Source organism: Zalophus californianus, chromosome 17 (genome assembly GCF_009762305.2).
Source record: "Zalophus californianus isolate mZalCal1 chromosome 17, mZalCal1.pri.v2, whole genome shotgun sequence".
NCBI lineage: Eukaryota > Metazoa > Chordata > Mammalia > Carnivora > Otariidae > Zalophus > Zalophus californianus.
The window spans coordinates 14,005,213-14,018,991 of record NC_045611.1 but is presented as its reverse complement, the minus strand read 5'-3'; the positions used below and the strand labels follow the sequence as shown (position 1 = coordinate 14,018,991).

General features: G+C 37.2%; 1 protein-coding gene across 2 annotated transcripts in view; it reads left to right on the top strand.

The window, feature by feature from the left end:
• The window catches only part of AP1G1 (adaptor related protein complex 1 subunit gamma 1), a 76,761-nt gene that overhangs the window by 26,763 nt on the left and 36,219 nt on the right, over positions 1-13,779 (top strand). For both annotated transcript variants that reach the window (XM_027618054.2, XM_027618053.2), the window contains one exon: positions 8,568-8,692. In XM_027618054.2, coding sequence (XP_027473855.1) covers positions 8,568-8,692 — 125 coding nt within the window. The remainder of the gene's footprint in view (positions 1-8,567; positions 8,693-13,779) is intronic.

The window sequence follows — 13,779 nt, the reverse complement described above, 5'->3', positions numbered from 1 at the left end:
AGAAGTGGGTAGGAGTAAAAAATGGTAGCTTGGGAGCCAGACTCTTCCACAGATGTGTTTTATTTTGCACAGTACGTTAAATTTTTTGAATTTGCTGCCAACATAAAAATCAAGGAACTTCTCATGGAAATCTGGATTTCTAGTTTCTCTTAGAAAATCGGGAGGATTTGACAACACTGGATCCACGTCTTTCCATGGCACTAGTGGGCTGGTGACCTTGTCCAGGCTGGGTTTGCATTGTCTGTTTCCTTCCTGTTCCAGCCTGGCTTGTTATCCTCAGTTTCCTGTCCATAGTAGTCTTCCCTTCCATCAGTACAGTATAGCACTTCACTTCCTTATGTTCCTTAAAGTTTTAAAGTGTTCTCTATAAAGTCTTACCTTGGGTGAAATTTATAGGTTCCTTGGAGCTCTTCATCCTGTTGCAAATAGCACTCTTAAAACTTTAATAATTAGGTTTTAGATATATGGAAATATAATTCATTTTTGCATATTTATCTCCTTAGCAACATTATTGCATTTGGTTCTAAGAGTCCCTGTAGACTCCATTGCTTCCATATAGTCAATACTATTGTCTGTAAGCAATGGCAATTCCCTAACTTTACGTCCTTAATCATTTTTTTTCTTCTTTCTTTACTACAGTGTACCTATAATTGGATGGCAATAGTAGGCATCCCTGCCTTGAGCACCTTTAAACCCAGATTGTGCCCAAAATAAGCCTGAACTGTCTTTGCCAAAAAACAAAAAATACAGAGGTCATGTTAAAAGGATTTAGTAGCCACCAGAAGTGGCTTTTTGTTGTGCCCCAAAATAAGAAAATTTGAGCGTTAATAAGAATAATTATAATTGAATATACCAAGTTAGTTTATATCAGTGAGTTCATAATTTTTTATCTAAAGATTTTATTTATTAGAGAGCATGCGCACCAAGTGAGCAGGGAGAGGGGCAGAGGGAGAGAGAGAGTTTCTCTCTCTCTCCGCATAGAGTGGGGAGCCTGACATGGGGCTTGATCTCACGATGCTGATATCATGACCTGAGCCGAATCAAGAGTCGGATGCTTAACCGATTGTGCCACCCAGGGGCTCCAGTGAGTTCATAAGTATTAAACAAATTTTTAAAAACTCCATTGGTCATCTTTGGAGCATACTAGGGTCTCATTTTGTTTTTTTGTTTTTTGTTTTTTTCTCTCTCTTTTTTTTTATTTATTCATGAGAGAGAGAGAGGCAGAGGGAGAAGCAGGTTTCCAAGGAGCAGGGAGCCCGATGCGGGACTCAATCCCAGGACTCTGGAATCATTACCTGAGCTGAAGGCAGACGCTTAACCATCTGAGCCACCCAGGCGCCCCTAGGGTCTCATTTTGAAAACTAGTAGATAAAAGGAAAAGAAACATTTATCCTGCCTTTCCTACCAGTAGTTCCTTCTGAAGGAATTATTGGTAAGTTCCTTCCGAAGGAACTCTTGGTAACCCAATGGTACATATAGAGAAGTTGCTCCTTAGAGGAAAAATCGAGCTAATAAATGAAAGAATAAAAGAATTAGAATATTACTATTTTGTAATCCCTGATGATCATTATTGATGCTAATGTCACAAAAGAGAGACAACCACCAGAAATAATTACATACTTGATGAAAGTTCATACCACCACCTATGAAGTGTATTTGCTAAGTCAAAATAAAGTAAAAACAGAAAAACCTGAATCTGATCAAGAATCTTGTCCATTTAACAAGGGACATTTATAAGAGTTCATTGCAGCATTGTTTCTGATATGAAAACATTGGGAATAATCTATATGTCCACAAAAAGAATAGGTAAGTTGTGGTATATTACAAGTGGGATACTAGATTAGCAATGAAGATAACTAAATTACAGTTTCTTGTCTGAATGTGAGTAGTACTCAGAGATATTGAATGAAAAGAGCAGGACTATGGTATGATACTTACATAACGCTTAAAACATTCAAAAACAATTGTCTCAACATATGTAGTAAAGACACATGGCGTGGCAATGATGAACAGCAATTTTGAGTTTTTGTTACTCCTGGGGTGGAGAGAAAGGAAATGGGATTGAGGCAGAGTATGCAGAAGGCTTCAGTTGAATTTGTAATATTAAAAAATGTAAAATAAGTAGGGCCAAATGTTAAGATTTGCTAAAACTGGCTGGTGGCTCAATGACTGTTACATGATTTTTGTGTATTTTTGAGTGAAATATTTCATAATAAATTTTCTCAAGAGGAGAAATGGGATGCAATAGCAATGTTAAGTGTTTCCCCCCCCCCCTGCCAGAAGAATGAAAAAATAGACTGGTCTCCTATAGATTTTTATGTTGCCAGACTACATAGTGGTAAAGCAGTTAACAGGCTATTCTTCAAATGTGTGTGTGTGTGTGTTGTGTGTATAAACTAGAAATTTATTTCTGAATGTTAAATGAAAATAAAGGTAACTTTTTAAAAGACCTAAACAATCAGTTGCAGATCCATTAATGTTTAATTGCATCCTTTCATCAAGGTGATTGTTCACATCATAAAGCTTAGATGTTAAATTTAAAAACAAATGTATATGCATTTGACCTTGTGGGAAATTGTTCTAAAAGCTAACAAAATAGGTGCAGCTTTTTTGAAGGGCAACCAGATTAAATGTTGATAAAGGGCAATATTTGTACTTGCTTTAGAACAATATAACAAGGCCAAAAACCTTTCTTTTTAAAAAAATTGCTTTGAAATTCGGAGAAAATTGGAATATTGAGTCATCTAGAAAATGTTTATAAAAATCCAATTGTCAGGCTTTACCTGAAACCTACTCTGTCAGGATATTTCGGGGGTGGCGTACATATTTCAAAACTCTCCCAGGTGATTTTGATCAGTCAAATTTGGAAACCACTTCCTTAAGGCACTATATTTATTCCAAAAGGAGGTGGTAGCCTCACTCTCTTAGGCTTGCTAATGGATGCCTGGAATGTTTCTGCTAAGAAAAATTCTTAGGCACTTCAAGGGTCAGCTGTAGAGAATTAGTGGCTACTGTATTTGCCTTGAAAGCAGAGTTGAGGGCAGCGTTAAGGTTGTCTCTCATGATGTGGCTCAGTTATTTTAGTGAAGAGGAAACTGAGGTCCAGGTTGTTGAAATAACTTGCTTAGGTCTCTTAAGCTAGAACCAGGATTAGGGCTCCTAAATCAAATTGGTTCTTTCTATTCCACTCTGTGTTATATAAAGGGATAAGAATCTTAGTTCTGTTTTCTTACTGCATTTCACCTTGAATGAGTGCCCTTCCTAACTTGTTTCCATAGTAGCTTGTGCATAATTGTCACAGTATGTATATATGATATATATATATCCTATGATGTATATATATGTATCATACTTATGATGTATATCCAAATGTTGGTTTCCTTTTGTGTGCCCTTCTAACTGGGTGTCAATGAGAATGTCTAGCACATTGGTTTTTACACAGCAGGATTTTATGAAGTTAAAGAAAAATCACAGCTTCTTCAAAAACAATTGGAAAGTAAATGTAAAGAAAATCAGTGAATAGCTTAAAGTTATCGCAGTCAGACCTTTGGGATGGGAGGTAGTGGGGAGAGTGAGAAGGTTGCTGTTGAAAAGCCAGTTACAAGAGTGTTGTTGGCAAGGAAGAAGCTGATAGTCGGTGAAAAATACAAAATAACTGCCAGCAGAAGAAAGCATAGCCATCATGGGGATTAGAGATAAGGAATGGACATAACTTTTTAAGCTCTTATAGCATTGCAGGTATAATAGAATAGCACAGTAATTGTTCATTATGAATTTAAGTTATTTAAAAAGGGCTGGTTGTTCCCCTTTACTGAGTTGTATTTTCATAAGATTTTGGTCTTAAATTTTCAGTGTTTTCATAAAACAATTCCAAGACTCAAATGCTTTTTTGTTAATTTTTGAAATGACATGTTACTCAATTTGGGAGAGGGAATAATTGCCCTAGGTTGTTTTTTTCCCTCCTTTTTAATTATATTATTATATTAACTTCTGTAACCATGGGTTAGATATAAGTTCCCTTTATCCTGCAGTTTTAAACTTCTAGTCCAATATCATTTATCTTTGGAATAGATAATGACAGTTCACTGATGCAAAATTTAAAAGATACTAAAGAATATGTGATGAAAACCCTGCTTTCTGTCCACTTCCAGACACTCAGTTTCCTGTTTTTTGTTTTTTTTTAAGATTTTATGTATTTATTTGAGAGAGAAGGAGAGAGCGAGCGAGAGAGCACAAGCGGGGGGGCAGGAGAGGGAGAAGCAGGCTCGCGGGGGACTGGATCCCAGGACCCTGGGATCATGACCTGAGCTGAAGGCAGAGGCTTAACCAACTGAGCCATCCAGGACCCCTACTTAGTTTCCTTTTTATAAGCAACTGTCTGTGTCTGTCCTTCCAGAGATACTTTATACATCTCCCGGCAATGGAAATGCTCCCTCCACTGTAAAACACATGTGGTGCTGTCTACTTATCAATCTGTCTTGAATATTAGCCCATGTCCTCATTTTTTCCAGCTTTTTTGACATACTCATTTTTTTGCCAGCTTCTTAGACATACTCATCTCAGTGTATCTAGCATAGTATTCCATGATACTTCTTTTATTTTTTAAAGATGCTATTTATTAGAGAGAGAGCGAAAGAGAGCGAGTGTGAGCACAAAGCGGGGGAGGGGCAGTGGGAGAGGAAGAAACAGACTCCCCAATGAGCAGGGAGCCCAGTGTGGGGCCTGATACCAGGATTCTGGGATCATGACCTGAGCCAAAGGCACACGCTTAACTGACTGAGCCACCCAGGTGCTCATATTCCATGATATTTATGAATCATTATTAAACTGATGCCTTATTAATGGACATTTTTGTTTCCAGTCTTAGTATTTATTTATTTAATTTTAGGTAGGCTCCACACCCATTGTGAAGCTCAAACTCAGGACCCTGAGATCAAGAGTCACATGGTCTGTTGACTGAGCCAGCCAGGTGCCCCTCCAGTCTTAACTGCTTAAAGTAATACTACAGGGGCGCAAAAAAAAAAAAAAATATACTACAGGGGCACCTGGGTGGCTCAGTTGTTGGGCATCTGCCTTCAGCTTGGATCGTGATCCCAGGGTCCTGGGATCGAGCACCGTATTAGGCTCTCTTCTCTGCGGGAAGCCTGCTTCTCCCTCTCCCGCTCCCCCTGCTTGTGTTCCCTCTCTGGCTCTCTTTCTCTGTCAAATAAATAAAATCTTTAAAAAAAAATAATACTACAGTTGAATAATAACCATTTTTTTTAAAGATTTTATTTATTTGAGACAGAGAGAATGAGAGAGAGAGAGAGCACATGAGAGGGGGAGGGTCAGAGGGAGAAGCAGACTCTGCCGAGCAGGGAGCCCGATTTGGGACTCTATCCAGGGACTCCGGGATCATGACCTGAGCCGAAGGCAGTCGCTTAACCAACTGAGCCACCCAGGCGCCCAATAACCATTATTTTACACATGTATGCATGTAAAGGTAGTGTAAGTTCCTAAAAGTGGAATTGTTGAGTCAAAGGGTATGTGTATTTGTACTTTAGATAGGCCAGATCTTTCTCACTACAGCTTGTGCCAGTTTTATCCAGTCACTAATGTCCTTGCACTGTTAACGACAGTCAAACTTTGCTAATGTAAGAGGTTAAAAAATACTATCTCAGTATGGTTTCCATTTGCATTTCTTTTTCTCTTCTAATAACTTCACGGAGGCATATTTTGCATATCATGTAATTCACCCTTTTCAAATGTACAGTTCAGTGATTTAAGTGAATTTACCTAGTTGGGTTTCCATTTATTTTATGAGGTGGTAGAACTCCATTTCATATGTTTGAATTATTTTTGTTTTCTTTGAACTGTCCACATTCTTTGTCCATTTTATATTGAGTTGTTGGTCTTTTTGAAAATCAGTTTGTAGGATCCTGTTATATAGGATTTCCGGTCTATGAAGCAAGTTGCAAATATTTTTTCCAAGTTTGTCTTTTGTTTTTTGACTTTGCTCAGGGAGTTTAGAGTAAAACCAAAAGTTATTTTTTATCTCTGTGGTTGTGTGAATATAAAAGCTAGACTGTTTACTGTGGTCTTAAAGCATATGCTAGATTTGTAGGTTAGCAGTGTTTCAGGTGGGATTTTCAAGTAGCTTTAAGTGAGACGGAGTAGTACTCAATTTGAGGTTGTTACCAACGGGGCAGAAACATTTCATTGATTTTACTATTTTTTTCCTGTTCTGTAACTCACACTAGAGTTGCATTTTTAGTGGTTGCTGCTCAAAAATGGATGCCCTACCCTTCTATTTCTTCAAAAACCCATTGTCCACCCCTCCATCCTTTTTCTTTTTCAACATCTGAAAACTTTGATAATATTCTTAAAGATGAAACATGGTACTTTCTTAGCACTATTGCTGGCCACTGACAACAAAGTGGAGAGTATGATGAGAATTAATCCTTCAGCAGAGGATGTTTTTCAATACATCAAGAAAGCAGTTTTTAAATAGCTTGAAACAGTTTTATTTGTAATTTTTTTTACTTCAATTTCACTTTTGAACTTACAGGCAAATTCAGATGGGAAGTAGTCTCATGATTTTAGACTGTTGTACATAGTTCTGCATTTGAGCCCCTTTCCTTGGGATGCAGTGATTCTAAATGGGAGTTTCCAGTCTTTAATCTTAGATTTTCCAGCCATTTCCAGTCTTTAATCTTAGATTTTCCTCTCAAAATTTGCTACCTTCATAAAGCGAATGTATATTCTTGAAGCAAAGCCACTGTACCAGTGGGGAATATTAAAAAGAATTAATTTAGTGTTTATCCCTTTAAATTCTGTTCACTGTTTAATTTTTTAGGTAAGTTTTAAGTGCCACAAGAAGCAATAAATTGTACTCACTAATCATTGATGACTTTTCGTGTGACTATCTTAAAACTTGGCGTAGGGATGCCTAGGTGGCTCAGTTGGTTAAGCGTCTGCCTTCGGCTTGGGTGGTGATCCCAGGATCCTGGGTTCGAGCCTACTTATTATGTTCTTTATATCAAATAAATAAATAAAATCTTAAAAAAAAAAAAACTTGGCCAAAAAAATACGAAGTCCTATTAATGCCTAAGAGTAAAGTCGTCTTCCTCATCAGTTCATCTTAATAACAAATTTTTGGATAATTTATTTGTGTAATGCCTGGTATTTGTTAAAAGCATGATTCAGTAAGGATGATAAAAATTTAAGTGATACCTGATTCTTAGAACTCTTTCACTGCTAATATTCATTTATACGATTATTAAATGGGAAGGTTAAAAACCTTCTGTTTGAAACAGTGAGATTTTATAATATTTTACCTCCTGTTTTTCTCATTCACCTCAGCAGTAATTTTTCTGCTGACATCGTAAAAATGACTTTCTTCATTTTCTATTTCAGAAATTGTTTTTTAAAATTTAAATTGAGTGCGTAGAAGGAAGGGAAGGATTGTTATATAATCTGTCAGTTTCAGAAGGCACTTCAGTTTCCCTTTTGGATCTTGGTTATTCTAGGAGGCTTTGATTTGTTCATGATAGTATAGTCATTTCTGTTAACTTTCAGTGTTTTTAATGCAGATACATCAAGAGAGCAGTTTTTAAATAGTTCGAAACAGTTTTATTTGTAAATTTTTTTACTTTCCTCAGTGTCACTTTTGAACTTATAGGCAAATTCAGATTGGGGAGTAGTCTTGTGATTTTAGACTGTTGTACATAGTTCTGCATTTGAGCCCCTTTCTTTGGGATGCAGTGATTCTAAATGGGAGCATAGTTTGCAAAACTTTTCTTGGAATGTCTTATGTACACCCTTTGAAAACCATTGCTACGAGGGAATGTTTGGCCTTTTCTATGTTAGTCAAGATGGAATGATAAAGTATATTAAAATGATTGTGATGTTCAAGAAAGGCTAAGTAGAGAGACAATCTCTTTACAAAGAGTCTTAAGCTCTGAGGATTTTTATCAATTATGTAAAGAAAAAGTCATATAAAACATTTTAAGTTAATTCCACTCCTGAAATTTCCTCTGGCCTTTTTTTTTCCTCTGTGTTTTTATTCCTCATATGCTAAACTCACTTCTCCCTACTACTTGGTTCAGGCCCTACATACAGCACTTTGCACATTATATAAAAGTTAGTTGTTGTCTGTCTTTTTTTCAGTTGTATATTCCTAATGTTTAAGATAGTGTTTGGCACTTTGATGTATTGCCAGTTACTGAATTTTTTGCTATTCAAAATGGGAAACAGACCATAAATATACACGTAAGTTAGGTGTTCAAATTGTACAACCTGGGGATTAAATTAAGAATTGGGTTTATTAATATTTTATTATAATACTTTATTAGTAAGTATTTATTTCAATCTGTGGAAGTAGGTAAACCTCACATTATTTGGATAGCATATATCAGGACCTTGCTGAGGTGATCTATTCCAGAACTTGCTATCTATTATCAAGATATCTAAGGATCTTAGGCGATTTGATATCTTATTTTAGTCATCCACTGACTCTGGGTTAAAAACATTGCTTTCCTGATGTGGTAGTAATTTCTTAATTTCTTTTCTTTTTTTAAAATTTGCAGTTGGAATGCCTCAAGCTTATCGCCTCTCAAAAGTTCACAGACAAACGCATTGGCTATTTAGGGGCAATGCTGCTGTTAGATGAAAGACAAGATGTCCATCTTCTCATGACAAACTGTATCAAGAAGTAAGTCTTACTTTTCCTTCTTTTATTTTTTTTTGTTTATTTTTTTTAGAGATTATTTATTTATTTATTGAGAGAGAGAGTGATAGAGAGCATGAGAGGGAAGAGGGTCAGAGAGAGAAGCAGACTCCCTGCTGAGCAGGGAGCCCGATGCAGGACTCCATCCTGGGACTCTACGATCATGACCTGAGCCGAAGGCAGTCGCTTAAACAACTGAGCCACCCAGGCGCCCACTTTTCGTTCTGTTAATGACTACTTTGTGCTTTTAAAGTTTTCTTATAATATGACATCAAGAGTTTTTATTTATTGATTTTATTTAATGTCTAGAATATATTTGAATTGCTCTTGTAGTTTATATGTAAAGAGGGTAAGCAAAGGATTAAAACTTCTTTAGGGGAATATTTATTACTATTTTTAAAGATTTTACTTGTTAGAGAAAGTGCATGCACAAGCGACGGGGGGCGGGGAGGAGGGAGGGAGAGGTAGAGAGAGAATCTCATGCAGTCTCTGTGCTGAGTGCAGAGCCTGATGTGGGGCTCCATCCTACGTCCCCAAGATCATGACCTGAGCCCAAATCAAGAGTTGGACACTTAACTGAGCCATCTAGGCGTCCTGTAGAGGATAATTTAATTAAACGAAGGCATTGCTCTACATCTTCAGGTATAGGAACACGATTTAGCAATGAAACAAGAATTTGGGCCTACATGGAATAGAAAAAACATTGGTAAATCAGAAATTTCTTATATTTCCAGGACCTTGAATATCATAAGTAATGAAATGTTACTTTTATTAAAGAATTACCAGTGTGGGGCGCCTGGGTGGCTCAGTCATTGAGCATCTGCCTTTGGCTCAGGTCGTGATCCCAGGGTCCTGGGATCGAGCCCCGCATCGGGCTCCCTCCTCCGCGGGAAGCCTGCTTCTTCCTCTCCCACTCCCCCTGCTTGTGTTCCCTCTCTCGCTGTGTCTCTCTCTCTGTCAAATAAATAAAATCTTTAAAAAAAAAAAAAGAGAAAGGAATTACCAGTGTATGTTCTGAGTAAATACCATATAAAGGTAAAAGAAGAGGTCTTGCTTGTGAGTGGTCTAATTCAAGATTTCAGTTGCATGAAATTATACTTAGCCTTGTGAATTTTGTGTATGTCTTTTTTTTCCCTCTAATGGGTGCATTACTAGTCCAGTCATGTTTGTTTAACTTACAAATTGAGGAATGCTTGCTATATGAAAGAATTAGAGTAGCCAGGCAGGGGAATTAACAGTTCTTCTCAGCATCCCTCTTACAGCAAATGTCTGTTCAAAAGTTTTGCAAGTTCTGATGGCTTTACTGGTTAAAGGTGCTTTTTGGTTTGTTTTAGTTTGGTTTTGGTGTGTCTGTTGGTTTAATTTCCTTTTGCAGATTTATTTTTCATTTGTAGTTTTTATTTGTTTGACAGAAAGTAGAAGCAGGGGATATAGGTAATCATATTTGTAGTATTGAACTCTTACACTTTTCTGTGGTCAGTAATGTTTTACTTTAAAATTTTCCAATGGATAATGGAAAATCCCCAAATGAGAATTATGATTTGGTTGTAAATATAGAGTGTGTCATGTAAATACATTGAGTCTGTGAACTTAATTTTGGGAGAATCTTACTTTTTGGTCTTGAAATAAATACTAATGAAAATACTAAGCTGATTCATTTATTCAGCAACTAGTTATTATATACCTGTTGTGTGCCAGGAGATATTATAAGTTCTGGGGAGGGAGAATGAAAAAAAAATTGGCAGAGGTCCTTGGTATTAAAGAAGTTACATTTTACATGTTCAGTATGACTCTTATTATGCATTTACTCTGGCTAGGCCTCTGAGAGTTTCTTTAATTTTTGTTCTTGCATGCTTTGTTGCCCTTATTACTTAAGCCTTCAATCACATGCTGATGATTTGGTAGTTCTGCCTAGCAGCAAGTTCATATTAAAGAGTTAATACCAAACTCAAGTATACGTTTGTAGCTTGATAAAAATTGAAGAATGAGGCACACGGGCAAAGAAGAAATCCTTGTTTTGAATTTTAATGAGACCTAGCCAAGCCTCAAGTGAACTTTTTGAGAGAGAACTAGTAGTTGGGAATTGATCTGGTGCTTTAGTCTAAGCTCAAGTTAAAGGACTTTGGATCATTTAGTTTTGTTTTTTAGAAATATTTGTTAATGAACGGGTTTGTTTTGTGAGAGTTTTTTGGTTTGTTTTTGGTTTTTTTGGTTTTTGTTTGTATTATAGGGCATCATAGTGTACCAGCGGTTTTTATGTTTAATAATGAATGTTTCCCGGGATGCCTGGGTGGCTCAGTCAGTTAAGTGTCTGCCTTTGGCTCAGGTCATGATCCCAGTGTCCTGGGATTGAGCCCCACATTGGGCTCCTTGCTCAGCCAGGAGCCTGCTTCTCCCTCTGCCTGCCATTCTCCCTGCTTGTGCTGTCTCTCTGACAGATAAATAAATAAAATCTTAAAAAAAAAAAATGTTTCCCTCATTGTTCATTGGCCTAGAAAAGCTCTAAGCAATTAAAGATCTTGGAATCATTAAAAATTGGATATATTTTAAGCGCTTGCATTATGCAAATGTTCTTAATCATTGAAAAATAAATGAAAAGTCAGCTAAATATTCTTGGAAACTAGGAGCCTAAATGGTAAAGCAGAGTTAAGACTTAAACATTACTTTTACCAGAAAAAAAAAAATTTTTTTTTTTGAGAAGGAGGGAGGGGCAGAAGGAGAAGGAGAGAGAATCTTTATTTTTTATTTTTATTTTATTAAAGATTTTATTTATTTATTCATGAGAGACAGAGAGAGAGAGAGGCAGAGGGAGAAGCAGAGGGAGAAGCAGGCTCCCAAGGAGCAGCGAGCCCGATGCGGGACTCGATCCCAAGACCCTGGGATCATGACCTGAGCCAGAGGCAGACGCTTAACCATCTGAGCCACCCAGGCGCCCTCTTTTTTTTTTTTTTTTTAAGATTTTATTTGTTTATTTGACAGAGAGAGAGAGCACAAGCAGGGAGAGTGGCAGGCACAGGGAGAGGGAGAAGCAGGCTCTCTGCTGAGCAAGGAGCTTGACTCAGGGCTTGATCCGAGGACCGTGGGATCATGACCTGAGCCAAAGGCAGACGCTTAACTGACTGAGCCTCCCATGCTCCCTGGAGAGAGAGAATCTTAAGCAGGCTCCATGCCCAGTTTGGATCCCAACTCGGGGCTTTATCTCACAACCCTGAGATTATGACCTGAGCCAAAAATCAAGAATTGGACGCTTAAATGGCTGAGCCACCCAGGTGCCCCTTATCAGTAATTTATATCTTAAATTCTCAAATTGTTCAGAAGTAGCAAACCTGGCTAATTTATGCTTTACCTTCTTTTCTTCTTTGTTCAAGGAAGATTAAAACCATTTATTATTTCATTTAAAATTACCAGTAATGAACCCCTTACATGTTAAATAATGTTTTTAATGAAAAATAAACTATTTTCCAAAACAAAAACAATTCAAATGAGAAAAATAGCATTATTTCACATTTTTGTAAATCTTTAAACATCTTGCCTAATGGAAGACAGCAGATGTCATATTTGCTTCTGCATTCAATTTCTTGTGTTATGTTTTTTTTTTGAGATTTAAGTTTTTCACATATATATATATATTTAAAGATTTTATCTATCCATTTGAGAGAGAGAAAGAGAGAGAGAGCACATGAGAGGGGGAAGGGTCAGAGGGAGAAGCAGACTCCCTGCTGAGCAGGGAGCCGGCTGGGCTGCGGGACTCGAAGTATATGAAGACTATCCAGCCTTTCACAGATAATGTAGTTAGAAAAAGGAAGAGGACTTTTAATAGCTTTTCAGATATTCTTCTTTGATACTATACCAAAACTCCGTAAGTGGTAGTTTCTTAAGGATTAGTTTCAAATGTGGAATTTGAAACAATATCAGTGAAGTTTGGTACTTTGTTATGTTAAACCCATTGGTTTGTCTCTCACTTGGAATCTTTTACTCATGTATGCATTTGTAACACCATGCCTAAGTCATTTGGGAAAAACTGGCTGAGTTAAAGTATTGGTAGACTGTGAAGTTCATCATGGCAATACAGATTTTCCAAAATTCTAACTCTCGCTTCAAAGCTTGGATTTTATCATTGGCAACAAATGCTGTCAGTTGTTGCTCTTAAAGTGATAGGCTAACTTGGCTCTTTTTCCAGATGTCTGCCAGATACCCAAATCTTAATAATTATAGTTGTCAGTTATTTTTCAAATAAAAATCTTACACATTTGAAAAGTTCATAGTTAGGGGCGCCTGGATGGCTCATTTAATCATCTGCCTTCGGCTCAGGTCATGATCTCAGGGTCCTGGGATTGAGCCCCACGTCGGGTTCCCTTCTCGGCTGAGAGCCTGCTTTTTCCCTCTCCCTCTGCCCCTCCTGCTCATGCTTTCTCTTACCTCAAATAAAAAAAAACTTAAAAGTTCATAGTTTAGCTTGCAAGTGCAGCCACTTCAGTATGCAGAAGTTCTTTATGCGTACTTCCTATTTCATCACACAATATTAAACTATGCATTTGAGTCAAGATTTAATAAAACTAATCTTTTTTACTGCTTTGTCACAGGCAGTCTTAAGTGAAACAGACTCATTCCCTCCCTCCCTCCCTCCCTCCTTTCCTTCCTTCCTGTGTGTGTGGCAGTGAATTCAATGACTACTAGTACAGTTTGGTGCCACTACTCTGATCTGTAATATGTCAGTAATTTTCCCCACCACTGCTTTTGCATCATTAGTGCAAATGTCAATACAGTTGGCACATGATGAGTTAGTATTGTGAAAATAGTTTGGCTCTCATGGACCCAGTGAAACAGTCTTGGGGGCTTCCAGAGATCCATTAACCACTGAAATCCTTGAGAACCACTAACTAAAGAATATTAAAATGCTCTTAAAGCATTTTAGAGTAGCATAAGTCATACAGTAATTCAGGTTCTGAATAGTAGAAGTTGATTATAATATATAGATGAATTTACTGGTTCAAGCTTTTAGTATTTCAGCTTTTCTGAAGGTATACTTCCTGGCTGGTTTGTAAACAATTTTGTACAGTAATCAATGTCTG